This window comes from Osmerus eperlanus, chromosome 16, assembly GCF_963692335.1.
Source record: "Osmerus eperlanus chromosome 16, fOsmEpe2.1, whole genome shotgun sequence".
Taxonomy (NCBI): Eukaryota; Metazoa; Chordata; class Actinopteri; order Osmeriformes; family Osmeridae; genus Osmerus; species Osmerus eperlanus.
In genome coordinates this window covers 10171139-10198418 of record NC_085033.1, presented here as the reverse complement: position 1 = coordinate 10198418, position 27280 = coordinate 10171139, and the positions used below count along the sequence as shown (strand labels likewise).

Genomic DNA, 27280 nt, shown 5'->3' with positions numbered 1-27280 from the left:
TTGCTTTGTCATTAGAATCAGTCCCATGTAGTCTACCTGTCATGATCTTTGTTTATCCGTAACATGACAGCTGCTTGTAAATTTAGCTCTCACCACCAGAGTTGGCATGGGCTGTCAGACTCCAGCATGGGGGAGAGTGTAAGCATAGTGACTAACGGATACTCCTAACAGAGCTAACAGTTGCACACAAACAGATGGAGCATTTGGCGGACACTTGGGCACGTCTTTGCTGGACTCCTGTGGACCAAATGTGGTGCGCTGTCACAACTAGTCAGTCACGCTTCCCCAGTTCGTGATAGGAGTACCAGTTTCCTCTTTCTCTCTCTTTCTCTCTCTTTCTCTCTCTTTCTCTCTCTCTCTTTCACACACACACACACACACACACACACACACACACACACACACACACACACACACACACACACACACACACACACACACACACACACACACACACACACACACACACACACACACTGTCTAAGATTATAACCTTAATTATGTTCCTCCTTGACTCACTAAGTTAAACACATTTAAACAATAACCTGTAGGTGGCACAGTTGAGTCAATGTGTGTAAATTATACAGACTGACAGAGATAAAATTCTTTTTTGCCGTTCTCTGGTATTATAAGTAGCCTATTTGTCCATGTTCCCAAGCTTTTTGTAAGTGATATTAAATCTGAACAGTCCGTGTGTGAACATAAATTTGTTTTGGGGAAAAAGACAATACTATTACTCCAGTGTCAGATGTTTCTCAGCAACAACACAAGCAATTAGCACCAATTCATAGTAACGAGGCCTTATATCTATGTTTTGTGTATGATTATTTCAAATAATTTTGAAACATGCAACATTTTTTACCTATTTCAGAACACGCTTTATGCGAGCAGGTCATATTTCGATTGTAAGACAGCCCTAATGGCTGAAAAATTAAGAAAGGTCAAATTGTGGTATAAATGATTTACATACATGCTGTCAAACAGGCAAAAATGTGTCGATGATATAGATGTAATATAAGGAACGTGATATAAAACGAATTTGTATTTGCGCTATGCTGTAGCATTATAATAATGCGTAGGTATAGATATTTGGAACCAAAATTCAATGAGTATGATCACTGAACCAAATTATCCCAACTAGGCCGCATTTATTGTTATCTCAAGCTAACTACATGACCCGCCCTGAAAATGATGGACAGCATTACTGACCAATAGCATTAGATGTTACCAAAGCGAAGCAGATGGGATTCGAGGGGCACAATTTCAATGCTGATGCTGGCAAAAAGGTTAGTTCCTGCTCTTTGCTGGCCGTTTCCTGTAATCGTACTGTGTTGTGAGACGGAGAAAGCCATGTGTGTCGATGCAAAGGTAAATTTAGCACCCCGAAATTATAACCAAGAGAGTTGGGGCAATGGATGGTATGGTTATTAGCCGGTATTGTGGCTGTAAAACAGAGGTAGTCCATCCGAAACAGCATTGCGGCCTTACCCGTGACTGAACGTACACAGGCTATGGTTATTGTGGCACGTTGCTTTGGTTTGGTCCGGTTTGTTGATGCGAAGATTGAGAGAGTAGCTACGAATGAGTGAATGGTGTACAGTTATCGATAGAGATGCTAGCCATCGATTGATATTGTCTCAAAATCTATGTTTGCTGATGTCTTAAAGGAGGATTTAACACCAATTAGGCAGCCTTATTCAATACAATAGCTAGCTACAAATGCTAGCTAGCGAGTCGTTACAACAAGCGGCGATGGGTTAGAGTAACATTGGAAGAGGGAAGCGTCTGACCATGTCACCATACGGTTTCAATATTGACTTGTTGTTGATGTCCAAACTCAAAAATGTCTATGAAGACTCTGGTTTTTAGTATTCCGTGTCAATACAGATGCATGTTTGATTGAGGAACTATCATTGTCCATTGGTGACATGTACCACTTTTAGTCGGCTTCTTAAAACCATGGTAGTCTGAGGGTGACGGTCGATGAGCCTTGGGGCTACCCACGGAAACCGCACAGAAAAGTCCATTAGCTAAATTAGGTCCTGGTATTCTGTGTACAACAACGTCCCCTCACCTGTATTCTTTCTGTGTTCTCTCTGTTTCCCCCTCTGCTTCAGGAAAGGGACAGCAGCGAATGATCTTGCTGATGGGCACCCACTCAGTAACTGCCCAGTCAGAAGAGAGAAGTAGGTGGTGATAAGGAGGCAAGGTAGAGGGGGAGGAATAGAGGATCCACTGCTTAAGCAGTCTCTCCTCTGTCCCAAACCTTTCTCCACCTCCCTTACAGTCCCAATATCCGTGCAGAAAAGATACTTTGACGAAGCCCCTTTTGGTTTGAAACAAACTATAGGGGACTGACACTAGAATTTGACCATATCTATTTGAGTAAGTAGTTCTTGACTAGAGTGTGCGTTTAAAAGTTTGTCTAGTGTGTGTTTGAGTTGGTCTTTGTCATACTTTGTTAATGCCTTTGGGTGACTTTTTTATCCCTTTCTTCTGTACAGTTTTGTGCTTGAAATAGCACGGGCATTGCCGAACTCACAACACTGCTGAACTCACAACATTGCTGAGTTAGAGACAGTTTTTTCATCCCCCATCCTCTGTGGACGGGGAAAGATGGCGGACCCTATCATGGACCTGTTTGACGACACGCCGCTGTTTAACCTAGACGCCCTGCCTGATGATGCCTTCTCCCAGGGCTCCTCCGATCCCGTGGAGGAAGCTCTGAAGCTGGCTCTGGGCCAGGTGGACCCCTCCTCTGACCCCAGCCTGGACATCTCCACCACCCCAGCCCTCAGTATGCCAGTGGCAGCTCCCCTTACCATCCCAGACCCAGTCCCCACACAGCAGCCTGCCTCTGTGGCCCTTCCTCAGACTGTGTCTGTAGCCACAGCACCAGCCCAACTCGCTCTGGAGACTGTAAATCAGACCACTTACTCTGTAGCCAGTAGCACCAGTGGTGCTACCACCGTCCTGCTGAGTTCCCCCCTCACTGTGTCCAGTTCCTCGGGCACACAGCAGATCACACAGCAGCAGCTCGCCCAGAGCATAGCCCACCAGCTCACCCCTCAGCAGATCGCAGCCATCACCCAGCAGGCCGGAGGCCAGGGAGGACACAAGATCGTCATCCTCAAAGGACCCCAGGGCCAAGCCCAGGTGCTGCAAACAGTCGGAGGGACGCCCGGGTCTCCTGGTGGCAAAGTCACCATCGCCAGGGTACTCTCAGGCACCCCTCTCCGTCCAGGCATGTCCATACTTCCAAGCGGGACGGTCTTGAACCAGGCGGCCCCCGGGCAGACCCAGGTGAAGGTTGGCACGGGCGTGCAGAGGCTGGTCCAGTCCCACAACGGGCCTGTCAAGCAGGTGCTGCTGACCTCCATGCCCCAGACGCAGACGCAGGTCCAGGCTGGTCAGACGATGCAGGTCCAGCTGCCCACACAGGCCCAGCTTGCCCAGGCCCAGACCCAGGTGCAGCTCCAGAACCAGGGGCAGCCCACGCAGATCCAGGTGCAGCTGCAGCAAGCCATGCAAGGCCAGCCACAGGTCACCACCTCGGGCACGGTCCGACCTCAAGGTGTCACTCTCACCACCATGCCGCAGCAGGTGAGACTTCCCAGTCGAACCCACTCTTACTGGGATGAAAGCATGTTTGATGTTGTGTAGTGAACTTCAATTCATTGGGACACCATTGGGTCACATGGTTCGCCAGTTTTCTTTCTTTCCATAACTCTCTCTCTCTCTCTCTCTCTCTCTCTCTCTCTCTCTCTCTCTCTCTCTCTCTCTCTCTCTCTCTCTCTCTCTCTCTCTCTCTCTCTCTCTCTCTCTCTCTCTCTCTCTCTCTCTCTCTCAGGGTGGCGAGGCAAAGCGCATCACTCTCGTCCTCCAGCAACCATCCCAGGGCGGCACAGGCCAGGCAGGAACCGTCACCATCGGAGCGGGTGCAGGCCAGCAGCGGCAGACGGTGCAGTTGCAGCAGGCTGGGCAGGGCGGTCAGCAGCCTAGGCTGGTGCTGGGCTCTCTTCCAGGGAAGCTGGTCCTCCAGGGAGGTCAGCTGGCTGCCCTCACCCAAGCCAGACAGGCAGGCCAGACCGGGGCACAGCCCAAAGTACTGACCATCCAGCTGCAGGTGCAGCAGCAGCCCAACCAGCAGGGAGGAGCTAAGGTGAGGAGGAGGAGGATGAACCTTGATGCCAAACCAACCCATTTGTCCCATTGCTACACTTGTGCACGTAGGTTTAGTAGGGACAAGTGATAGGTTCATACAGGTGTAAACGTCCTTTACCTTCAGATCTACAGTGCATAGGGCCTCGGGAAAACGGAATGCGCGTCGTGAACTTGGAGGGTTGAACTTGACATTTGAGGACCTTGTCTTTTGGCCCTGTAGTATCAGCTGGTGTCAGGGACGGGGACTACAGGCAGCCCTCAGGTGGTGCAGATCTCCCAGGGCCAAGGAGGACAGAGACTGGCTGTGCCGCTTAAGCTGCTGCTGCAGCCACAGGTGGGCGAACACCTCCTCTGTCCTGTCCTGACACTCACAATGAAAGTGTTAATGCTTGTTTGGCAGATATCTACAGGTGGACCGTACGAAGCCCAACACTTCACGCTTCCCTTTAACGCCTGTCTCCTCCCACCCCCCAGACCAGCTCCACGTCCACAGCAGGGGGCACCGTCTCTGTGGTGAAGGTCATCAACACCTCCGCCGCCGGCTCGGCCTCCACCACCACCACCATGGCGGCTGGGGGGATCCGCCTAGCCAAGGCCGGCGAGCCCGTGCGCCGCGTGGAGACCCTGTGCAAGCAGGAGAAGGCCAACCGCATAGTCGCCGAGGCCATCGCCAGGGCCAAGGCGCGGGGCGAGAGGAACATCCCGCGCGTCCTCAACCAGGACGAGCTGCCCGCCGGACAGACGTCCGCAGACCCGGGGGGGGCCGTGACCCCGCCTGCCGCGGCTAAGAAGAAGGGCGGCGGGGGAGGAGGGAGCAGGAAGAAGAGCCCCGGGTCGGCGGCCTCGGGGGGAAAGGGCGGGGTGGGGGCGGAGAAGAAGGGCAAGGCCAAGGCGGCAGGGGGGGTCGCTGGAGCAGGTGGAGCTGCAGGCGTGGCCGGCGGTGGGGGCAGCAAGAGCAAGAGCAAGGCCAAGACCAAGTGAGTGTGTGTGTGTTTGGGGGGGGGCAGCCGTTATGTCAGTGTGGTGGGAAGTAAGTCAGAAACATCTGTGTGTTGCTTTCGTCCTCTACCTAATCCCATGGGTGTCCTTTTCATCCAAGCTGATTGGATCTCTCATCTGTCTGTCTCCCCCCTCCCCCCGCCCAGCACCATCACTCCAGTGGGGATTAAGAAGAGGAAGAGGAACGCCTCCTCAGACCACTCAGATGGAGAGCTGAGCCCAGCCTCGCCCCGCACCCTGGAGGAGGACTTGCTGCAGGTGACAGCCAGACGGGAACACCCCCACACACCCACACACACACACACACACACCACAATGCTGCACTTGCCAACACACCACGCAGCTCCTGCGTTTTGCGTTTTTATAACTCCTCGGCACGTGTTCCCTCCCGGCCAGAAGAGGCGCTCTAACCGGCAGGTGAAGAGGAAGAAGTACACGGAGGACCTGGACATCAAGATCACGGACGACGAGGACGACGAGGACGTGGACGTGACCACCACGGCGGCGGCGGTGGCGTCCATCAGCGGGGGATCCCAGCTGATGGGCGCGCAGCTGAAACAGGAGCTGGAGCTGGACGGTGACGGGCTGGCCAGCATGCAGTTCTTTGTGGTGAGCGAACAAACCCATCTGAAATGTGTATATTTGTATATAAAACACATTGTTTATCAATATTACGATGTTGCGATGTGACTAGGGGTTTTGTTGTTGTTCTGAGTGTAAATGATTGAAGCATGGGTTATCGCACGCATATTGAAGGTGTTTGTGTTCTACAGGAAAACCCCAGCGAGGAGGATGCGGCAATCGTCGACAAGGTTTTGTCCATGAGACTAACGAAAAAAGAGGTGAGTTAAACACATTCCTGCAGCGTGGATGTTGCTTGTAAGCTTTCTATGACATACAATAAGTGTACAACCTACACAGAAAATACTAACTTACTGGTTATTTACAGGTGTCTCCCGGCCAGTATGGCAGTGTTGAGGAATTCTTTGTGAAGTATAAGAACTAGTAAGTCCTAATCACCTTCATTCCTATTATTGATGTGCTTATGTTTGTACAGGAATGTACATATGTACATTCCTGTACAGGTCAAGTAGTGAATGTTGACTTGCATATGACCTCCTAGCTCGTACCTCCACTGTGAGTGGGCCACCTTGGAGCAGTTGGAGAGGGATAAGAGGATCCACCAGAAGCTGAAGAGGTTCAAGGCCAAACAGGCCCAGATGAGACTCCTCTTCCAGGAGGTGAGGGGACAACAAACACATTATTTACTTGTTGTGTTTCAGCATTCTGCCCCACTGCAAACCGTGTATTGTGACAAAGTACGCGTGTTTGTGTTGGGGTGGTTTGGTCTGTGTCTGTGATATGAGACCAAAATAAAGGTTGTTTCATGAATAACCCCGTCCACCCTGCTGTCCCCAGGAAGAAGAGTCGTTCAACCCAGACTATGTGGAGGTGGACCGTATTCTGGACGAGTCGCACAGTGTGGACAAAGACAACGGAGAGGTGAGCGGTCACTCCTCTGAGCTCTGGACGCTCACTTTTCTAACTTGTCTTCCCAGACATGTTAATAAAGTGGCCCAAAAAAACAATAATAAGTGCTTCCTTGATTCTGGTCAGCTAAACTAATCCAATCCCTGCAAACAAACCAAAAGATCCATGTTGATGATTGGCTTTCCTCCCTCAGCCGGTGATCTACTACCTGGTGAAGTGGTGCTCCCTGCCGTACGAGGACGCCACCTGGGAGCTGAAGGAGGACGTCGACGAGGAGAAGGTGGAGGAGTTCAAGAAGATCCAGAACCGCCAGGCTCGCCTGAAGAGAACTGTGAGTTCTCGGGAATGTGTTTATGTATGGGAGTGCATGGTGTGTGTGTGTGTGTGTGTGTTTGGGAGTGAGTGTGAGGGAATTTTATTATAAGCATATGGGTGTAGCAGTGTGTGCTAGGGCTTTCAGTGTTGTGTGTGTGTGTGTGTCAGAATGAGATGGATGAGCTGTGCCCCCCCCCTTCACCCTGACCCCTCCTCTTCCTCCTCTCAGCCCCGCCCTCAGGCTGCAGCCTGGAAGAAGCTGGAGGAGTCCAGAGAGTACAAGAGTGGCAACATCCTGAGAGAGTACCAGCTGGAGGGAGTCAACTGGCTGCTCTTCAACTGGTACAACAGGTACATACAGCGCACACCTATCCAGATGATTTACACGGCCAGAAGAATTAGTATAGACCTCCAGAATCTAAAGTTCAGATCCACACATCCATTCTCTCCCGAACTCACTCTACCTCCAACACAAACCATCTATCTTAACCTTGGCTCTTCCCTCTCCCCCCCCCCCCCGTCCCCCCTACAGGCAGAACTGTATCCTGGCAGACGAGATGGGCTTGGGGAAGACCATCCAGTCCATCTCCCTGCTGTCGGAGGTGTTTGGGGCCGGCATCCAAGGCCCCTTCCTTGTCATCGCGCCCCTCTCCACCATCACAAACTGGGAGAGGGAGTTCACCACCTGGACCGACATGAACGCCATTGTTTACCACGGCAGCTTGGCCAGCAGACAGATGATCCAGCAGTATGAGATGTACTGCAAGGACGACAAGGTGCGTGTGTGTGTCTGCGTGGGCCTGTGGGTCACAGTGTCGTGGGCCAGAGTCCTGGGATTGCTTTTGAAACGGATCCCTGTTCATCATCAGCACACACAGCCTCCCCCTCCCTGCTAAACGCCCCGCTCTCCCTTCTCCCCTCCAGGACCACCTGATCCCGGGAGCGTACAAGTTCGACGCCCTCATCACCACCTTTGAGATGGTGTTGTCGGACTGCCCGGAGCTGAGGGAGATCTCCTGGCGCTGCGTGATCATCGACGAGGCTCACCGCCTCAAGAACCGCAACTGTAAGCTGCTGGACAGCCTGAAGATGCTGGACCTGGTGAGACAAACAGCCTTTTGGATGTGGCTCTGTCGGCCTGCATGAGCGTCTAGGAACAATGTCACACGCTCACTCCCCCCCCCACACTCGTTTCTCTCCTCCTCTTTATTGATCGCTCGTCTCTCCCTATAATGCAATCCATTTCATTTTGTTACCGCATCCCCCAACTTATCTCTCTGTCTCCGCCTGCCTCCCTCCCTGTTCCTCCTCCCTCTAATGCCTCTTCTTCTTCATCCCTTGCCTCTTTCCTTCCTCGTCTGCTCCCCCCCCCCCCCCTCCCTGGTTTCCAGGAGCACAAGGTGCTGTTGACGGGCACGCCCCTTCAGAACACCGTGGAGGAGCTCTTCAGCCTGCTGCACTTCCTGGAGCCCGCCCAGTTCCCCTCCGAGACCGAGTTCCTCCGGGACTTTGGAGACCTCAAAACAGAGGAGCAGGTATGTCCACACACACAGGTACGCGTGCGTGCGCTCACACACGAGTGGGGCTCATGCGTGGCTGACTGGTGTTCCTCAGGTCCAGAAGCTCCAGGCCATCCTGAAGCCCATGATGCTGCGCCGCCTCAAGGAGGACGTGGAGAAGAACTTGGCGCCCAAGCAGGAGACCATCATCGAGGTGAGATCCCCACCCGCAATCCTTCCAACGAAAAGGTCTTCGCCCTGCGTCGAAACGTGCAGCCGTTAGCCGCTAACTTCCACTAAATCCTTATTCCGTTTGAGGAAAGCGAACTAGCCTTGCCTCAACATTTTTCTACCAGTGCTTACCGTGTGCGTGTGCGTGTGTGTGTGCGTGGTGGTCTGTAGGTGGAGCTGACGGACGTGCAGAAGAAGTACTACCGAGCCATCCTGGAGAGGAACTTCAGCTTCCTCAGCGTGGGCGTCAACCAGAACAGCAACGTGCCCAACCTGCTCAACACCATGATGGAGCTCCGCAAGTGCTGTAACCACCCCTACCTCATCTCAGGTGCCTCCCCCTGCCCGCTCTCACACTGCACCACCCACAGGCTCAGAAAAGCATGCGGAATCCGGAGAGACTCTGTTTTCATAGTAGTGGGTATTTCATCATAGCAGTGTTTTGACCCAACTTGCCTCCTTTTAACATGCACTGTGTATTCCAAAAGAGAAAGGAGCCCTCTTCTCCCATGAATATTTCCCAGCATTTTAACAGAGACAAGTCTTACATCATACATCTCTCTGACCCCCCCCCCCTCCCCCCCCCCCCCCCGTGTGCTATTCCAGGAGCCGAGGAGAAGATAGTGGCCGAGCTGAGGGAGGTGTATGACCCCATGGCAGCTGACTTCCACCTGCAGGCCCTGGTGCGCTCGGCGGGGAAGCTGGTGCTGCTGGACAAGCTGCTGCCCCGCCTGAAGGCCGGCGGACACAAGGTGCTCATCTTCTCTCAGATGGTGCGCTGCCTGGACATCCTGGAGGACTACCTCATCAACAAAAGGTACGCTGTCAGACGCACGCCGTCTCGAGTCTGCCGTTTAGAAGGCGCTGGATGAGCAGAAGCTGTATGCTTACGCGCGTGAATCGGGGTTGTAATGAAGCTGTGCCTGTTTTTTCACATGGGCAAAAGCATAAAACCTGTGCAGAGGCCAGCTGAGTGGTGAAATTCTATTTTAATCCTCTGTTTTGGAATCGTCATGCAGAACGGTCATGAAAATGCGTGTACCAATAACTGTAGCGATGTAGAAAGTCAGTCAGTTGACAAATGTGTTGCTCCACGCAGATACCTCTACGAGCGGATTGACGGTCGAGTCAGGGGTAACCTGCGCCAGGCCGCCATCGACAGATTCAGCAAACCTGACTCGGACCGCTTTGTCTTCCTACTGTGTACCCGCGCTGGAGGCCTGGGCATCAACCTTACGGCAGCTGACACCTGTGTCATCTTTGACTCCGACTGGAACCCCCAGAACGACCTGCAGGTAGAGAGTCGGACTGACATGGGCAGTAGAAAGGGGCAGCTTTTTTTAAATTGTATTTTTATACACATTGTTTTGGTTTAAACTGAAAATTTAATTTAATTTCAATTCCGACTTGTAACCCTGAAGACACCAGTCTTGCTCATCCTAACCCCCCCCCCCCCTCCTCCACGTTCAGGCCCAAGCCAGGTGTCACCGCATCGGCCAATCCAAGGCCGTCAAGGTGTACCGCCTCATCACCAGGAACTCCTACGAGAGGGAGATGTTGGACAAGGCCAGCCTGAAGCTGGGGCTGGACCGGGCCGTCCTGCAGAGCATGAGCAGCAACAAGGAGAGCAACGTCAATGGGGTGAGAACCCTTTCTGTTCTGCATCGCACATGGTCTCTGGTCCAGACTGGAGCCTGGGCTGGGCCTGTAGCTGGGGGTATTTGTAATGACTCTTTCCTCCGCTCATCTCCCATGACCCCCCCCCACACACACACACACACCCACACCCCAGGTCCAGCAGTTCTCCAAGAAGGAGATCGAGGACCTCCTGAGGAAGGGAGCGTACGCCGCCATCATGGACGAGGACGACGAGGGCAGCCGCTTCTGCGAGGAGGACATCGACCAGATCCTCCAGAGGAGGGCCACCACCATCACCATCGAGAGCGAGGGCAAGGGCTCCACCTTCTCCAAGGCCAGCTTCGTGGCGTCTGAGAACCGGACGGACATCGCCCTGGACGACCCCGAGTTCTGGCAGAAGTGGGCCAAGAAGGCCGACATCGACTACGACTCCATGAACAGAAAGGTAAAGGAGGGCCTCCGGAAGCCTGTGTTGTTTATGTCTGGAGGTGGGCTTTTGGGGGTTCATGAGTTGTCGAAGCAGGTCCGGGAGAGCGTTGTTAAGCTGTGGAACTAGCTGTGCGTGTATGTAGAAATATGTCAAATGTCTTAATTTGACCTCTGGGTGTATCTGTACACCCACAGGTGTATAAAGGTGTATAAAACTGTCAAAGTTTTATGGGCAGTTTATTGTGAAAAGTCTTGACCCCCTGTTCCCGTCCCTCTGTAGAACACGCTGGTGATCGACACTCCCAGGGTGAGAAAGCAGACCCGCCAGTTCTCCACCCTGAAGGGGGAAGGCGGCGACCTCTCCGACCTGGACAGCGACGAGGAGTACCCGCCCCACAACTCCCGGCAGTCCCGCGCCTCGCGGCGCTCCGAGCGCCACACCGGGGTGGGCTACGGCCGCACGGACTGCTTCCGTGTGGAGAAACACCTCCTCGTTTATGGGTAAGTAGACTCCCCTTTTCACATGACAGAAGTCAGGAAGTTACAGTCACGGGGTATATTTGCTGGTTTGGCTAAAACGGTTTCAGTTTCATTTTTCTCTGCATCAATGTTCTCTCTTTTCTCCTACCTCTCCTCTCCTCCAGGTGGGGGCGCTGGCGAGACATCCTTGCCCACGCGCGCTGTAAGCGGCGTCTAGGGGAGCGGGATGTGGAGACCATCTGCAGGGTCATCCTGGTCTTCTGTCTGCTGCACTACCGCGGGGACGAGAACATCAAGAGCTTCATCTGGGAGCTCATCACGCCTCCGGAGAACGGCCGGGAACCTCAGACGCTCCTCAACCACTCGGGTACACACACACACACACACACCCATAAACACACATTCATACACACACACACCCATAAACACACATATACATACACACACACTGAGTCTCTGTCCTCAGTTATTACTGTGTTGTGAGGAGGAGAGGAGACCACCCACACATGGGAAAGGTAAACGGCCTGTATTTACTAATCAAACAAAGAAGTGCTTTGAGCAGCTGGGCAGCCTGCCGCTGTCCTGGGTGCTGAACCCCTGCTGCTGTCCTGTGCTGAATACGGGGCGCGGTGCTGAGTTCAGTTCCGGCCTTGTCCAGTTACAATATGTACACACACATTCTCTAGGATAAACTGAAACACACTGAATCTGTTAGATTTGTAGTTATTGTCGTCGTAGTTATTAGTTGTGTGGTTGTGAGTAACAGAGGTGTGTGTGTGTGTGTGTGTGTCCACGCAGGCCTGAGCATCCCTGTGCCCAGAGGCAGGAAAGGCAAGAGGGTGAAGGCCCAGAGCTCCTTCGACGTGCAGAAGGTGGAGTGGATCCGCAAGTACAACCCCGACTCGCTGCTCCTGGACGACAGCTACCGCAAACATCTCAAGCACCAATGCAACAAGTCAGTGCTACCGTCCACCTGTGTGTGTGTGTGTGTGTGTGTGTGTGTGTGCATGAGAGAGTGCGTACAGCTGTGTGTGTGTGTGTGTGTGCATGAGAGAGTGTGTCCAGCTGTGTGTGTGTGTGCATGAGAGAGTGCGTACAGCTGTGTGTGTGTGCATGAGAGAGTGCATACAGCTGTGTGTGAGGTACCATATGAACCCTGTCCCTCTTCCAGGGTGTTGCTGAGGGTGCGCATGCTGTACTACCTCAGACAGGAGGTCATTGGAGACCACTCAGACTCAGTGTTGAGAGGAGCTGATGCCAGGTAAGGACACACAAACACACACACGTTTCCCCCTTCACACATGTATACACTTACACATGTTACATTGAGTGTGTGTGTGTGTGTGTCTCTTTAGGGATGTTGACATCTGGATGCCTGAGATGGAACAGCAGGAGGTGCCGTCAGGCTGGTGGGACACGGAGGCTGACCGCTCACTCCTAGTGGGAGTCTTCAAGCACGGTGTGTGTGTGTGCGTGTGTGTGTGCGTGCGTGAAAGAGAGATGGTCAGTTCCCTTCAACACTCTGTACAATATGCTGAGAGTGTTTGTTGCCTCTCTGTGACTCCAGGCTATGAGATGTACACAACCATGCGTGCTGACCCGTGCCTCTGTTTCCTGGAGCGCGCTGGTCGCCCTGACGACCGGGCCATCGATGCCGAGCAACACACGGGCGACGCAGAGCTAGGAGATGAGTGAGTAACACCAGTTCATTCTGTGTAACGGACCCATGATCCTGCCTACTGGCTGACTGTCTCGTATCACTGATATGGAAGCCACTCTGATGGCCTCAGGTGTGTTGGCAGCGCTGTCGCCCGCGTTCCGGTTGAAACGGGTTTTGTTTGTGCTGTCTGTTCTGCAGCGGAGACTATGACAAGTATTCTGAAGACCCAGAGTTCAAGCCTGCCGCGAGGCACACCAAAGACCTTTACGAGGAGGTGAGCCACACTAAAGCCCATCCCATCAGCACTCCCGAGCCATGGAGTGCTGTTGAACCATAATGACGTAGCCATAACGCAGCCAACAGTACTAGACTGAGCCGCGCATAACGTTGACCCCGGCGTCTTCATTGATGCCGTCGAACATTAGCATCAACGAGACATAGATGTACGTACAAACCAAGATATGACTCCGCCCCCCCAGCCTGACTCCATGGCCATGGACGATGAGATCTGCGTGGAGGACAGGGCGGGCCCGGTGGTGCCGGAGGGGCCGTCCTCTGGCCAGAGCACAGCCTGTGAGTGGCCCACCAGCTCGTCGCTCACCGCCAGGCTCCGGCGCCTGATCACGGCCTACCAGCGCAGCTACAGGCGGGAGCAGCTGAAGATGGAGGCGGCAGAGAAGGGTGACCGCAGGCGCAGGAGGTGCGAGCAGGCCAGCAAGCTGAAGGAGATCGCCCGGCAGGAACGCCAGCAGAGGTATCTGCCCAGCAACAGCAAGCATAGGTTAAATTGGCTGATTTATCCTGTGTCTTTCCATACAGAATGTATGTGTGTGTCTGTGTATATGTGGAATTTTAAAATTTGTATTCAAGGTTCCTCTCTCGCATGGTCTCTCTCTGCATCTCCCCCCCACCCCACCCCATCATTTTTCACCAGGTGGACCAGGAGGGAGGAGTGTGACTTCTACCGCGTGGTCTCCACGTTTGGCGTGGAGCGCATCAAGAAGGAGGAGGGCGACCCGCAGGGGGAGGAGCCCGACATGGACTGGACCCGCTTCCGCACCTTCGCCCGTCTGGACAAGAAGACCGACGAGAGCCTGTGTCGCTACTTCCGCTGCTTCCTGGCCATGTGCCGCAGGGTTTGCCACCTGCGCCCAGCCCACGGAGAAGGTAGACACCTCGCCAGCCAGGCAGGCCCATAGACACACCACCTGACTTCCACAACCAGTACACAACTCACTCACTTCAGACACTTAGACGCCAGACGAGTTGTGACGGTGACTAGAACCGTTCAGCAGTCATGCAGCCCTAATCCCACCCTGTTTCTGTCCCTCCCAGACCCCTCCGAGGTGTCCCAGTCTCTGGCCCCCATCACAGAGGAGCGCGCCTCACGCACCCTCTACCGCATCAGCCTGCTGCGTCGCCTCCGGGAGCGCGTCCTGCCCAACCCCTCCCTGGAGGAGCGCCTCCCGCTGGCCCCGCCCAGCCCCGAGCTGCCCGTGTGGTGGAGCGCGCCCGACCACGACCGCCAGCTCATGCTGGGCGCCGCCCTCCACGGCGTCAGCCGCACCGAGCTCTCCATCTTCTCCGACCCGCAGTTCACCTTCAACCAGGCTCGCCAGGACTACCAGCAGGCCCTGCCCCCGGCCCCACAGCCCACCAGCACGTCCCAGGGAGAGGAGGAGCCAGCCGTGAAGAAGGAGGAGGAGGAGGAGCCTCGACCGCCGGCGGGCGAAACCGCCAGTGCCCCAGAGGTCCAGACCACGCCCCTGACTCACCAGGAGGGCAAGGGCCGGGCGCGGACTGGCTGGGGCTGGAAGAAGAGCAGAGGGAGGGGGCCCAGAGGAAGTGGGAGGAAGAGAGGAGGAGGGGGAGGAGGGCTGTCGGACTCAGATTCCGTTACAGATTCCGGCTCTTCGTCGTCCGATGGCTCGGCCAGCTCTGACGAGAGTGGGGAGAGCGAAACTGAGCGAGAACGAGGTCAGTGAAAGAGAGTGAGGCTGCTGAAATTATGAAATGATAGTTAATACAAAATATGACGGAAAGTCGAAGAACATGGTATTGTAAAAACCCAAACGATACCCAACCGTATTGCTGTATGCTGACCGCAGCGTGTAGCTGAACACACATGAACAGCCGTGACTTGTTTCCTCAGCTGCCAAGGTGTGTGATGGGGATGAGGAGAACAGCATGCTCTCCATGACCCCTTCCCAAGAGGGTGCACCCCTGACTGACCCCCTTCGAGTGGACTGGCCCAAGGTATGCGCCCACACAAACTCGCATGAGAGATGTAGGACCGGGTGTGGGTGGTGGGAAGGCTTTCAGACCACTTCATTGCACTCGGCTTTGGAGTTATGGATGTGTTCATGTCCTGTTCCTCAGGACCGCGTGTTGATCAACCGTCTGGACAGCCTCTGCACGCTGGTTCTGACTGGCCAGTGGCCAGCCGGACGCCGCTACACAGCTGAGAACCAGCTGACCTCCGCCTCTGACGAGCAGGGGGGAGGAGACGAGCTCAGCTACTCCCGGCTCATGCGTAAAGGCCACAGCACCCCTGGCGGGGAAGGGACTGATGAGCAGGACTCTGAGTTCACCGTCAAACTCCTCAAGGTGAGGCGCGGGGGAGGACATCATGAAAGGAAAAGGAGAGCTTTTTGGCAGTGGTGAAATGTCATGGATAAACATCCCCCCCCCCCTTGTCTCTGTCTTAGGAGGAGGGGTTGAAGCTGACGTTTTCCAAGCAGGCTTTGATGCCCAACGGGGCGGGGGGAGAGAGCAGTGGACGTAGGAAACGGAGGGACCAAGAGGTGTGTGTGTGGGGTCACAAAGTCAAAGTACACATTCACATTCAGAAGCGATAATCACTTTCCATGCAGAGGGAAGCACATCTGCTCATACTCTGAAGATGTCTAGGAGAGCCATAAAATTCTCCTGGGACAGCGAGCACACACCGCGTTGTAAATCCCATCCGCTCCGATATTGACATCACACCACTTCTGTGTCTCTACCCTAGTTGTCGGACCCAGACGGGGTGGTTCAAAGTGCGGAGAGGGCACCCCGGCGCAGGGGCCCACCCAACTGGCTGAAGGAGAACCCAGACTACGAGGTGGAGGGAGACATGCTGGAGGTAGACACACCTACACATAGTACCACCCTTTACCCCCGTGACCTGTAAAGCAGTGTCATTCGTGTTTACTTAGATCCCTATGATTTCCTCCCGTCTCCCCCCAGCTGCTTGTCAACAGGAATAAGAGGAGGAGGAGGAGGAAGAGGACCGAGAAGGCAGTGACGGGGAGCGAGAAGGTGAAGATCATCGATATGAAGACAGGAAAGAAGGTAAGACTTTGGATTATCAGGGGGTGCTGAAATGCCCAGCTGTTGTCAGTGTTGGTGCTGTTGCTCTGCTCTTAAGTTGCCATAAGGTTGCGTTCTTCTCTCGGTCAGGTGGGAGCAGCCTTCGGACCTCTGCTGCAGGACCTGGGGGAGTTTCTAGAGGAGAACCCAGACTACGCCGTAGCACCAGACTGGGCGGAGACTGTTCGAAGCTCTGTGAGTACTTGCATCTACTGCTTCTCTTGTATTGTGTGGATTTATCACCGGACTAAACTTCCTCCTGCCTCTCTGTCTAGGGCTTCCTCCCTGAGAGCCTCTTCCACCGGCTCCTGACTGACGAGTCTGACATCCCCAAGCGAGGTCGGCGCCGTCACCACCACCACGCCCCCCAACCCACCCCGCTGGAGGACCCCCTGCTGGTGGGAGGCGAGGAGGAAGATGAAGAGGAGGAGACCCTAGTTTCCGATGGGGCCTACATGATGGACGATGAAGACCTGGAGGATGGGAGCAACCTGACCGGACCCCACCACTTCCTGCCCCCTGACTTCGACGTCAAGATGGAGGGAGGTGACAGTTTGTCACAGGGCGGATATGAGAGTTCAGACAGGGAGGCCCTATTGGACGACGTCATCATGGCGCAGAAGGACGAATCAGACTCTTCCTCTTCCAGCTCAGAGGATTGACCAAGCACATCTTGTCTGACATAGCCCTTTCCAATTGAAATCATGTTATTTTCCTCATTCGTGTCATTATTCCTTTTTATTTTTATCATTATCTGTATCAAATAATGGACGGACGTGTTTTTTTTGTTCCCTCTTTTTACTTATTTGTTTCATGTAGGTTTTTTGGGGGGGAAAGTAGGTTTGCGCCCATCAACTTCCATTCCTTTCATTCATGATACTCCCCTTCTGTCTCTGACCAGCCCTTATTCACGCTCAGTCCCCTCAGGGGCCTCATCCAGAGCCTCCCTTTCACCTTTTACTCACCTCTGCCAACCTCCTTGGCCTCTTCCTCAGCCTCAAGTGTAAGGGAGAGCCATGCTGTACAGAAACCCTTTTGTTACCCAAGAAACTCCAAGCTGGCCCTCCAGTATTCCAAGGAACTGGATGAGTGGACACATGTACTGAGCTCCCATGATGCCTGAGTCTGATTTAATAGGCCATTTCTGTGCCCAGTTGAGTCAGTGAACTAGAGGAGTCCAATGTTCGGATGTACATTTCTTTCTTGAGTGGGAGGGAGAGGGGATGGGATGTATTAGTTACTGATCCAGTGATAGGAAGATGGGTGTATTGTACAATGGTAGAACCGATCAGTTGTGTGCTATGGTGCAAAATGACCGCATTGAGTTATAATTCTTGTTTTATGACCTGACTGTATCTGTGATATGAATAACAGCAATCTACAGTGAACTACAGATTCTGGTCTTTGTTGTACTTGTCTGATATTACTGTTGTTGAATATATTTTTTATTTGGGTGTATGAATTAAGCATTTGTTGCGTTTGAGACTTTTATTGCTCTTTTGCAAAAACCGTGATCCGAAGATGTGCACTCTACAGCCCAATAGAGCTGGAACTTCCAACCTTTAGTCATGTTGAATGACGTAATATCCCGAAAAGAAGGAACCCCGGAAGCACAGTTTAAAGCATCAAGTCAATGTAGTTTAGTGGAACGATGGAGGTAAGACACTGAATAAACACTGATCAAATTAAAGCCATATTTTCTGTGAATCCAGTTACAGACTCAGAAGGTGTCAACCATGGTGATCAGCAGATCTATCATGACAGGTCTGCTGTTTTAGTATTGACAGTGAAGAGCTCGGCTAGTTTGCTAGCTATAAAACTTCCCCAAATCTGACCCTGTGTATAACGGGCGTAATGGACCATCTTTTTTTAAGAGGGAAAAAAACACTTCTGCTTTTTATTTTTACAGTATAATTCCCCCCCCCCCATATAAATGTTTTGTTGTGACGCAAATTTGCTAACCAACTAGCTAATCGTACGAAAGGGCAAACAAACGTACTTACTGAAACTTGCTAGCTTGCAGCATTAGAACATGTAACTGCTAGTCGCGTTAGCATTAGCTACCAATGCACTGCTATCCAATGTCTTTTGTTTTCACATGAACATGGTTACAGCCATGAGCGAAACTGAAAACGTATTTTGTTACAGAGCATCAATTGCAATATGGCTATAAAGAATAATGGGCTATGATTGACAATGAGAACTAATTGACAGCCGTATCCCTATCAAACTCGATTTTTCCATATAACTCTTAATGGATTACGCGCTTTCGATTGATAATCCTTGCTCACTGCAGACGTCACATGGCCACAAAATGACTATACATACTTATTTTATCAACGTGGATTAAAATCATACAACATGTTCTATAACTACTAGTGTTCAAGATATCATACCTACGCTATATCCCATCATATTTTGACTTGACTAAGGAGGACGAGGTTGGCTACATGATTGAAGATCGATTTATATTGTCTGGCCATTCATCCAGCAACAAGGCAGCAGGCCAGAATTGAAGCTTGCCAGTGTAGACCAGCCGGTGATGCATATTGACTTCGTTATCTTATTAGTTCTACTTCTAGATAACTTTATGTAGCATTAAAGTCAATATATTTCAGTTGTGTATTGAAGCAATAAATCAGCGATACTGGTGTATAAATCCAGTGATCCGTTTTCTGTAGCTAACGTCAGTTAGCTAGCTAGCTTAATAGCTAGCCGACGCGTTACTCGAAATGGTTGGATAATTTGCTAGCTAGCTAACGCGTTAGCTAAAGAAAATATGGACCTAAATTTTTATTCTGATCTCTCCGATAATACATCTGAACATGTGGACCAGGATTTTTTGGAAACGCAGTCTTATAATGGATATCCCGGAAACAAGGTATACCAATTTAGCCAGCTAGGTGTCTGTAGCTAACTAGTAGCCTGGTAAAGTAGCCAGCCGGCTAACATTACATGCATGTTCTTTCCAATTTTGTCCCCGTCTAGGTATAGCCAGATATAGGGTCTGTCAACAATGCAATAGCTTTCTTTCTTCTTCTTTGGGTTCTGTTTGGCGGGTTGCATCCAACTGCAAGGTGTATGTAGTGCGATAGCTTTCTAGCTGGAAACTCAAGGCTACTAATAATGTTTACTTTAACAAGGAGCTGTGACTGGAAACCGTAATCTATTGAAGAAATTGGGTCTTGTAAAATATGTACAACTATAAACCAGCTTGTTTATTAACGTGTATCGTGTGACTCGACTTTCATCATTGCAGTTTCCAGGAGGCAGTGATAATTACCTGACGATCACAGGGGCAGGCCATCCCTTTCTGTCAGCAGAGGTGTGGGTCCTGAAATGACAACTATTCACACTATATCATGATATCTCTGTAGTTTCATGTTATTTACTTCTAATGGCTGGTTACTTTGCATTGTCCCCTCACATAGTTTCTCTCTTTCTCTGTTCAGCAGACATTCCACACCCCAAGTCTAGGTGATGAGGTGTTTGAGATCCCACCCATCTCCCTGGACCCTGACTCTGCACTCACCGAGGGGGATGTGGTGTCCCATTTTGGGGAGCTGTCAGAGAGTGCAGGGGGTCCCTCTGGGGCTGGAAACCTGGCCAGAAACGCAGTGGTCGGGGGAAACGACCCCTCGTTTGCCTCCACTTATGTAAACCCAAACTCCCAGGGCCTGGAGCACTTGAGCCTAGGTGTGATGAGTCAATCTGGCGGCGCTGCTCTGCTCAGCTCAACACTGGGGGTGGTAAGTAGGATACTAATGGAAACTTACATACAGAAGAAATGCAATTTTCTTGATTTCAGGACAGTGACAGACTATGACTTCTTTCTGATTCTCTCTCCAGGAGCTTGGCCATTCTATTGGCTCTCATTTCAGTAGCCCCTCCCCAATGACCATTGACGTTCCACTCGGGGACATGAATCATGGCCTATTGGGACACAATCAGCTGGCCACTATTGACCAATCAGAGCTGAATGCCCACCTTGGGCTTGGCCTAGGTGGTGGGACTATTATGTCTCGTTCAAAGTCACCTGACCAGCCGCTGTCTGCCACGCCATCTCCAGCCGGTTCTCTCCAGGATGAAGACATGGATGATTTCAGGGTGAGTCGTTTACTTCTCATTTCTATAGCTCATTTAAATGGAACCTAAATATGATGTGTTTTGTGATATAAAAGGCTTGAAAAGTAAATTAATCTTTCATCTTGGCCTTCCCTCTTCTACTCTTGATCTGTCTTCCTGTCCCTCGTTCCGTACACTTTGACCCTTGAAGAGTGTACTGGTAGACTCTCCCATGTCTCTGTCGATCTCTCCTGCGGTCCTCTCCCATATGTCTGCACAGCCGGGCTCTTCCCTCATCCCCTCCTCCTCTGGCACCCCGGCTGTGGTGAGGCGAGGGGGGGGCAAGCCAGCCACACTGGCCGCTACTGTGGGGCTTGGGGCTGCAGGAGGGAAGAAAGGCAGAAAGAAGAAGGACCCCAACGAGCCTCAGAAGCCCGTGTCGGCCTACGCCCTGTTCTTCAGGGACACGCAGGCTGCCATTAAAGGGCAGAACCCCAACGCCACCTTCGGAGAGGTGTCTAAGATCGTCGCCTCCATGTGGGACAGCCTGGGGGAAGAGCAGAAACAGGTACACAAGCTTCTTTTACTCACATTCACACACATAAGTCTGGGGTATTTGTTTGTGGAGAGAGATACTGAGATCCTTTGGCATCCTATACTAGGTGTACAAGAGAAAGACGGAAGCGGCGAAAAAAGAATATCTGAAAGCACTTGCAGCTTACAGAGCCAATCAGCTTTCACAGGTAAGAGAGTCTTGGTTTTCCATACAATTATTGCTTTTGTCTGTGCTGCTTTTAATATGAGGAACTAGTTTTCTAAGTATCATCTTACTGTTCATCTCTTAGCCCACTGAGGTGATGGACACCGCCCCCTCACCACCACCTCCAATGCCTGACCCAGTCCCTGTGGCCCGCCCAGCCCGCCTCCCTCCACCTTTCCCAGACCAGAACACCATCACCAACATCTGCGCCTCCAATATCATCCTGGACGTCCCCCAGGTCACTACTCGCTCTCGCACCGGGGCCAACAAGCCCCTCGCTCCAGGCCTGCCCACCACCGTCACCCAGACCTCCATCCAGACCCCCAGCCCAACCATCACTAAGATCATCATCTCCAAACACATGCTCCAAAGTGGTGCTCAGATTCACCAGATCCCAACCTCCATGGTGACGGTCCTCCCTGCTGGCGTGCGTGCCCTACAGCCAGCAGCCGTGGCCCCTCTCGCCTCGTCCTCGCGCCTGCCCCCACCTCTGCAGCAGATGCAGCATGCCCCTCCCCCGCGACTCCAGCAGATGGTACACTCCCCTGCCCCGCCTCCCCTCCAGGCCAAGCCCCGCGGAGGTGCCGGTCAGGGCCTTCCTGTGTCCGTCACCACTACTGCTCCCCCTCCGCTGCAGATAAAGATAGTTCCTGCCGCTCTACAGGGTAACACAGCCGTGCCCATTGTAGTAAACGCGGCAACCTCTGCCAATCTGGTTGGTACCTCGCACTCCTCCACTGTGCCTACTTCAGTATACTCCACCCCTACAGTGGCCGTACAAGTAGTGAAACCCAATGACACTACAGACGAGGAGACAGTTACAGAAGAGTTCACTCCAGGAGAGGTAAGGGAGAAGGTCTCATCACATTCAACTTGCAAGATACCCTAGACGATTAATAAGTTAATGCTCAAACTATCAACCGCAGCAGGTTGTTACAGTGTCATTAGATTAACACAGCTGGGGTGCCATGGATAATGAGTTCATTAGGGATCCCTTTGCACATGGATTGTTACTTAGTGCGTATGACATTGAATCCCTTTTGTCGTCTCTCAGCTGGAGATGGAGGTGAACGTGTCTCCAGGCCTCACCGGCGCTGGCCCAGCCTCTCTTAGTATGTGTGTTCGAGCCGGCTGCACTAACCCTGCCGTGGAGAGCAAGGACTGGGATAAGGAGTACTGCAGTAACGAATGTGTGGCCACGCACTGCAGGTCTGTTGGGTTGCATGAACTGGGTGGGATGTGCCGCGTCTTATGATAAAATCCTGGGGATAAAAACAAGCCTGGATGTCTTCATGACCAGGAAACTAATTTCAGGGAATGTTCTCTCTCTCATTCTCTCCCCTTCTCTTTCCTCCATCAGAGACATATTCATGGCCTGGTGTTCCATAAGGGGTCAGAACACGGCAGCTGTGAAGTAAAGAGCAACCACACTCACCACAGTCCAGACAACCACAGAGTCGAGAAGGAGAGCATGCAACAGGGCATGGAGGGGATACACTGGGACACCAATAAGCATTCAGACAAAAGTACAACAGTGCTGATCCAGCAGAAGGAAAAGCCAAATTATGGAATTGAGCTTGTCAACTAGTTTGCTATTGAGTGACCAAGGTGGGGAAAAGAAGGGCTACTCGTGGAGTATGTACAAATACGTATTTGGAGTGAGATCTACTTCCTTCAGTGTTTTAGTAGGTTTGGATAAGTCAGTTTACTTGATCCCTGACACGGTGTCGTTAAGCTGCACCACAAAACAGGGCCGACATGGTTACATTTCCAGAGAGTATATTCTTCAGTTTTGTGAAAACAAAACAAAATGTCTCTTTAATAATAGTAATCCACTCCATCATGAGAAAATGTGCCACCTATAACTATTTCGTTAAAAGGAAACACAAATATTCGATTCTTTTTATATACATACTTTTTGTCTTCTGGTGCCCAGTGCTTGATATTTTGTGAAGTCAAGAACATTATTTTTCTATTTTTAATTGGTGAAAATGTAGAAAGATTAGAAAAATATCATGCAAAATCAGTTTCCTCTTCTGTTTAGTTTAGGGGCCTCTGCTGTCAAAAGTATTGATAGTTTCCTGCTCTCAGTGCAGCGTGAATTAACAAATGTAAACATCAAGCTTGATTTGATGTTCATGTCAACTTCTTTTTAAATAAACGAGCAATAAAAGGAAGTGCTCAAACTAGTGTGTCACATTGAGTAAGACAGCTTCCATTGGTCTGGTGAATGTGTTTTGTTGCCTACACATGCCCGTCCACTCTGATATAGAGAGATGTATCAAGCTGTGCATAGATGTGTTCCACATCAACAGTAACTCTGGGTGGGACCCGGGGTCATGGACTTTCACTTGTATATATGATTAAGTATGATTAGAAGGCAGAGTATTCTGTTTTATAACTTGGCATTAGCAGAAAGAAAACGTACGTTGTCCTTTGGCATTTAGTAGTGTTATAAAGGGCAATTGCACTGTCTTGTAGAAAGTAACTTTGCAGGAACCCTCTGTGGCTCAGTGGTTAAGCATGTGTACCATCGAGTCTACTGCCAAACATGGTACCCCTGGTTTAAATCTAGCTCCAAACAATTGATATTTCATTAACTGATATCAGTTAAAGAATATATGTTATTTCGAAGTATATAGAAGGGGGACTCTGTGGTGTAGTGAGTTGAGAACAAGGGCCTAAACCACCTTGACCTGGGTTCAAATCCAGCACAAAACGTAGTGCCAAACACAACCGTGAGCCCAGATCCCTGTAACCGCAGCGCACTCCCCGACTGTCCAGATCCTCTCTCCCAACTGTCCCACCAGGAAAGGCTCAGCCAAGTCTAAAAATAAATGTATCAGTTTTATTTATAAGTCAGACTTGAACACAAGACCCCTCACACAGTAGCCCACATCCTTAACCACTGAGCTATCAGGGATCATAACAATCTCAACTCAACATTTAAATTTGACAGAACAAAACAGAAAAAATTAATCCTGTTCCATTTTTCATCAAGGCAGAAGTTCTATTGCTAGAGCTGTACTTCCAGTAGTGGGCAAAATTGTCTGGATAGATCATTGTAGTATTGAATCAGCACACCTTTCAATATATACATATGGCATCTGTGTTACATTTAGTCATTTACATTTAGTCATGTGTTGTTACAAACAATCGTTTTAGTTCTGCACATCACTAAGGAGCGCAAGTTTGCTTCAGAGGTCAAGACAACAAATGAAACAGAAATAGTAAAAGACCTGTGTATTGTCCCTGAGAAATACAATCTGGATGCATTACACACTGAAATCAAAACCCATCTTCCATCTAACAGACAGGAAATAGGTCTGCATGTCTGCCTTGTTTAAATACACCTAAACCAATAGGCAAGAGAGGACTTCTCTGTTTAGTCTTAAGCAGTAATGATGGAGACTCTGCTGTGAGGGTCTACACGGTACAGGCCGATACCCAGACACACGGGCTCGGTCAGCTGAGCTTTGAACTCATGCAGCTGGTTGTTTGTGGCACCCACTTCCAAGAAAGAGATGATGTCCTTCCCAAAGTCCACCACAACTGCCACTTTGTTGTGATTCAAGGTTTTGTTGAGGATCTTTTTACTGTTGTTGTGGTAAGCAAACAGCTGGCCAATGTCATTTCGCATAAGGCTCCAGGATTTCGCGTTAACGCCAAAGGCTGCGCCATCTTTCCCTTTCCTCTTGCGCTGGATGCTAGTGTAGGACACGGCGATATCCCAGTAGCCCTCCGCCTCCACCACCCACACGTGCCTCCCTGAGGAGACACACTGGCTGGAGAGCACCTGGGGGACTTTTTCAAAGCGAGCCGGGTGGCTGGAATGGGGCAGTTTGGTCTTCACTCTCTCTACTGACTGGAGGTCCGGTGACACTTTGAGATAAGCACTGGCCGAGTCAATGTTCAGACTTAGAACATCTGAAAGTGAGCATGAGAGAGATGCACTTACGGTGATGTTCAATCATGACCAAATTGTTATATTTGCATTGAATAGCTTCATCCCTGAGTGAAATGAAAACCACCGCTTACGAAAGTCGCCTACGTTGTCACCGTTCCTTTGGCCGTGTGATGGACTGTTCAAAGACTTTTCTGTGAACAGACACATTTCTGTGATCATTTCTTCTACATTTCAAACAAATACAGCTTTAATTACTCTGAAGTTAAATGCAATACCTATGGAGCTGTTTTTATTCAAGTCTCACAATATCCCCTCTCACCTGCAAACATGCGGTACATGTCATGTAACTGAGACTGCTGCTTTTGCAATTTGTCTTGGAGGATCTGATTGTCCACAGATAAGCTGTGTGCTGAAAGGAGACAAAGGTCATATAAGATGCATGCTCATAAACACCTGCAGGGTCACGCCCAGAACACGTTTACTCACCATAGTATACAGAGATGAACCAGAGACCCAGCAACAGCACAGTGACAAGGTTGATCCACAAGTCTTTAGAGTGTGTTGTTAGCTTATGTAGGAAGAGATTAATCAAATATCGGACAGAAGTAGATGCTTTACATTCGACAAATCCATGGCTTAGATGGTAAAAATGTTGCTTTTCTAACAACCCATGCTATGACACGCATGCATAAGTAATCTCAAATTCAAGTGTCAAGTTTATTGCAATTTTTTAACAAGTATGGGGGTCTTTCTGAGACTGTAATTATACACAAAAAAATACAGTTGAGATAAAGCAGCTGACCTCTTGTCGGATTTCTTCTTTAATCTTTATAACAGATTCCTTGCAGTTCTCCACTGTTTGCTTCACACTGTTATATTGTTGGTTCATAAGGTCCTGAAAAACAATTACATCCAATCATATACTGCACTTTCAAATGTACACATGTGGCTCATCTTTACATACAAGTCCCATAGACAGTTCCTTGTTTGTGGGTTTGAATTTAAACACATGCAATAGTACAACAGAATGTTCAGTTCTTAGAAAATGTGTAGTGGTTGACTCGATGGTTCCTTGATTCTAAAACACTAGAAAAACCTGTTTATGCATCTGGTTAGCTCCGTTTCCCAGAGAAGAGATCCCCCTTTGAACCTATCTACCAACAGCAACCAATATATACAAATACTGTAAAATTGTCCATCAAACTGAACCACTAAGAGAAAATGAAAAACTTACCGTAAGTTTTCCCTCCAGAACAGTGGAGCTTTCCTCAGCCAGGTTTCTCTGGTTCCTTTCCAAGGCACAGATGTTGCAGACATAGGTTTTGGACACAGAGCAGTAGTACTTGAGAACCTGGCCTTTGTGCTCCAGACACCTTCTGCTACTCAGGTTCCCCAGAGGAGGGACCAAAGTGTGGCCCAGGAAAGCCTGGCACTCCAGGTGAGGCTGGAGATGCTCCTTACATAGCGAGACCTCACACTTCAGACATGACTTTATTGCTGGCTCCATCTTCTCAGGGCAACAGTCACAGAATACACTCTTCTTCTGCTTGGCCTTTAGACAGAGTCAATCAATTAACTCATGAAATGGATAACCCCAATTTATTTATGTGTTATATCGATCTGGCCAGATAGTTTTGTCTGTGACACTTATTACTCGTTCTTAATTTAAAAACAGGCACATGTGACAATTATGCCACATCAAATCAAGTGTAGCCTACCTTATTATTCTCTCTGTGCTGCTCTGAAATGCAAGCTAGTGCATAGCTCTTCTGAACACCTATGACGGACCCAAAGTAGGTCCTGCAGTCTGGACATCGGAAGGGCACATCTGATGTAAAGTCAATCAAACTTTCCAGACACGCCATGCAAAAGCTGTGCCCACAGGGCAACTGGCGAGGGTCCCTGAATATGTCCTGGCACACCGAGCATGTTAACATGACCGCCAGCTGGGAGTTGTCTGCCATATTGTGTTCTGTCCTGCCACTTTATTTAGTAAGGGTGACAAATAAGGAAACCAACGGGTTAATATGTCAGGAAGTTCGAGTAACTAAATGCGCAAACAATACTTTTTAAATATACCAAATAAGTACGAAATAACTATAACAAGAGACAGATAAATAAGGGCGCTTAAATTAACATTCGGATTTTGTAATTTATTACACTAAACAAAGGTAAATTTACCTCCAGGACACCGCTCCCGTATAGCAAGCAGACTTAAATACAGATAGCAGGGGGCACGCTAGGCTACTTCCTATGTGGGCGGGGCTAAAGTAAGGGTACTGTCGAGTACT

The 27280-nt window shown here is 50.6% G+C and overlaps 3 protein-coding genes across 10 annotated transcripts; 2 read left to right on the top strand and 1 right to left on the bottom strand.

Annotated features, from left to right (window-relative positions):
* The first annotated feature begins 1271 nt into the window (after positions 1–1271).
* chd8 (chromodomain helicase DNA binding protein 8) lies at positions 1272–17650 on the top strand. 5 transcript variants are annotated; one of them, XM_062481295.1, is made up of 40 exons: positions 1272–1286; positions 2118–2385; positions 2505–3603; positions 3851–4162; positions 4385–4498; positions 4639–5141; positions 5310–5421; positions 5560–5772; positions 5937–6005; positions 6113–6168; positions 6287–6404; positions 6583–6666; positions 6848–6985; positions 7199–7320; positions 7502–7745; positions 7894–8070; positions 8361–8504; positions 8584–8682; positions 8871–9030; positions 9306–9516; positions 9799–9994; positions 10170–10340; positions 10492–10782; positions 11047–11267; positions 11411–11613; positions 12045–12201; positions 12418–12507; positions 12602–12705; positions 12814–12937; positions 13105–13180; positions 13386–13687; positions 13841–14073; positions 14242–14883; positions 15059–15162; positions 15286–15513; positions 15615–15710; positions 15917–16030; positions 16135–16239; positions 16348–16452; positions 16533–17650. In XM_062481295.1, the coding sequence occupies exons 3-40, from the start codon at positions 2617–2619 to the stop codon at positions 16917–16919; spliced, it is 7812 nt and encodes a 2603-aa protein (XP_062337279.1). In that variant the 5' UTR covers positions 1272–1286; positions 2118–2385; positions 2505–2616; the 3' UTR covers positions 16920–17650. The 5 variants fall into 5 exon arrangements, with proteins under 5 accessions (XP_062337279.1, XP_062337280.1, XP_062337281.1 ...); XM_062481296.1 differs by having other exon boundaries at positions 1282–1368; positions 2118–2186; XM_062481297.1 differs by having other exon boundaries at positions 1282–1368; positions 5563–5772.
* A 121-nt stretch (positions 17651–17771) lies between these two features.
* On the top strand, positions 17772–23279 carry tox4a (TOX high mobility group box family member 4 a). 4 transcript variants are annotated; one of them, XM_062481312.1, is made up of 9 exons: positions 17772–17914; positions 19517–19582; positions 19713–20006; positions 20107–20364; positions 20534–20890; positions 20985–21065; positions 21168–21926; positions 22137–22291; positions 22443–23279. In XM_062481312.1, exons 1-9 carry the CDS (start codon positions 17909–17911, stop codon positions 22498–22500), a joined length of 2034 nt encoding a protein of 677 aa, XP_062337296.1. In that variant the 5' UTR covers positions 17772–17908; the 3' UTR covers positions 22501–23279. The 4 variants fall into 4 exon arrangements, with proteins under 4 accessions (XP_062337296.1, XP_062337295.1, XP_062337294.1 ...); XM_062481311.1 differs by having other exon boundaries at positions 19710–20006; XM_062481310.1 differs by lacking the exon at positions 17772–17914 and adding an exon at positions 18726–19138.
* A 637-nt stretch (positions 23280–23916) lies between these two features.
* On the bottom strand, positions 23917–27238 carry LOC134036916 (nuclear factor 7, ovary-like). Its single transcript, XM_062482093.1, has 8 exons — positions 27171–27238; positions 26708–26972; positions 26224–26541; positions 25792–25884; positions 25476–25557; positions 25309–25398; positions 25121–25180; positions 23917–25009 (listed from the first exon to the last, which is right to left on the bottom strand). The coding sequence occupies exons 2-8, from the start codon at positions 26951–26953 to the stop codon at positions 24474–24476; spliced, it is 1425 nt and encodes a 474-aa protein (XP_062338077.1). The 5' UTR covers positions 26954–26972; positions 27171–27238; the 3' UTR covers positions 23917–24473.
* Between the last annotated feature and the right edge of the window lie 42 nt (positions 27239–27280).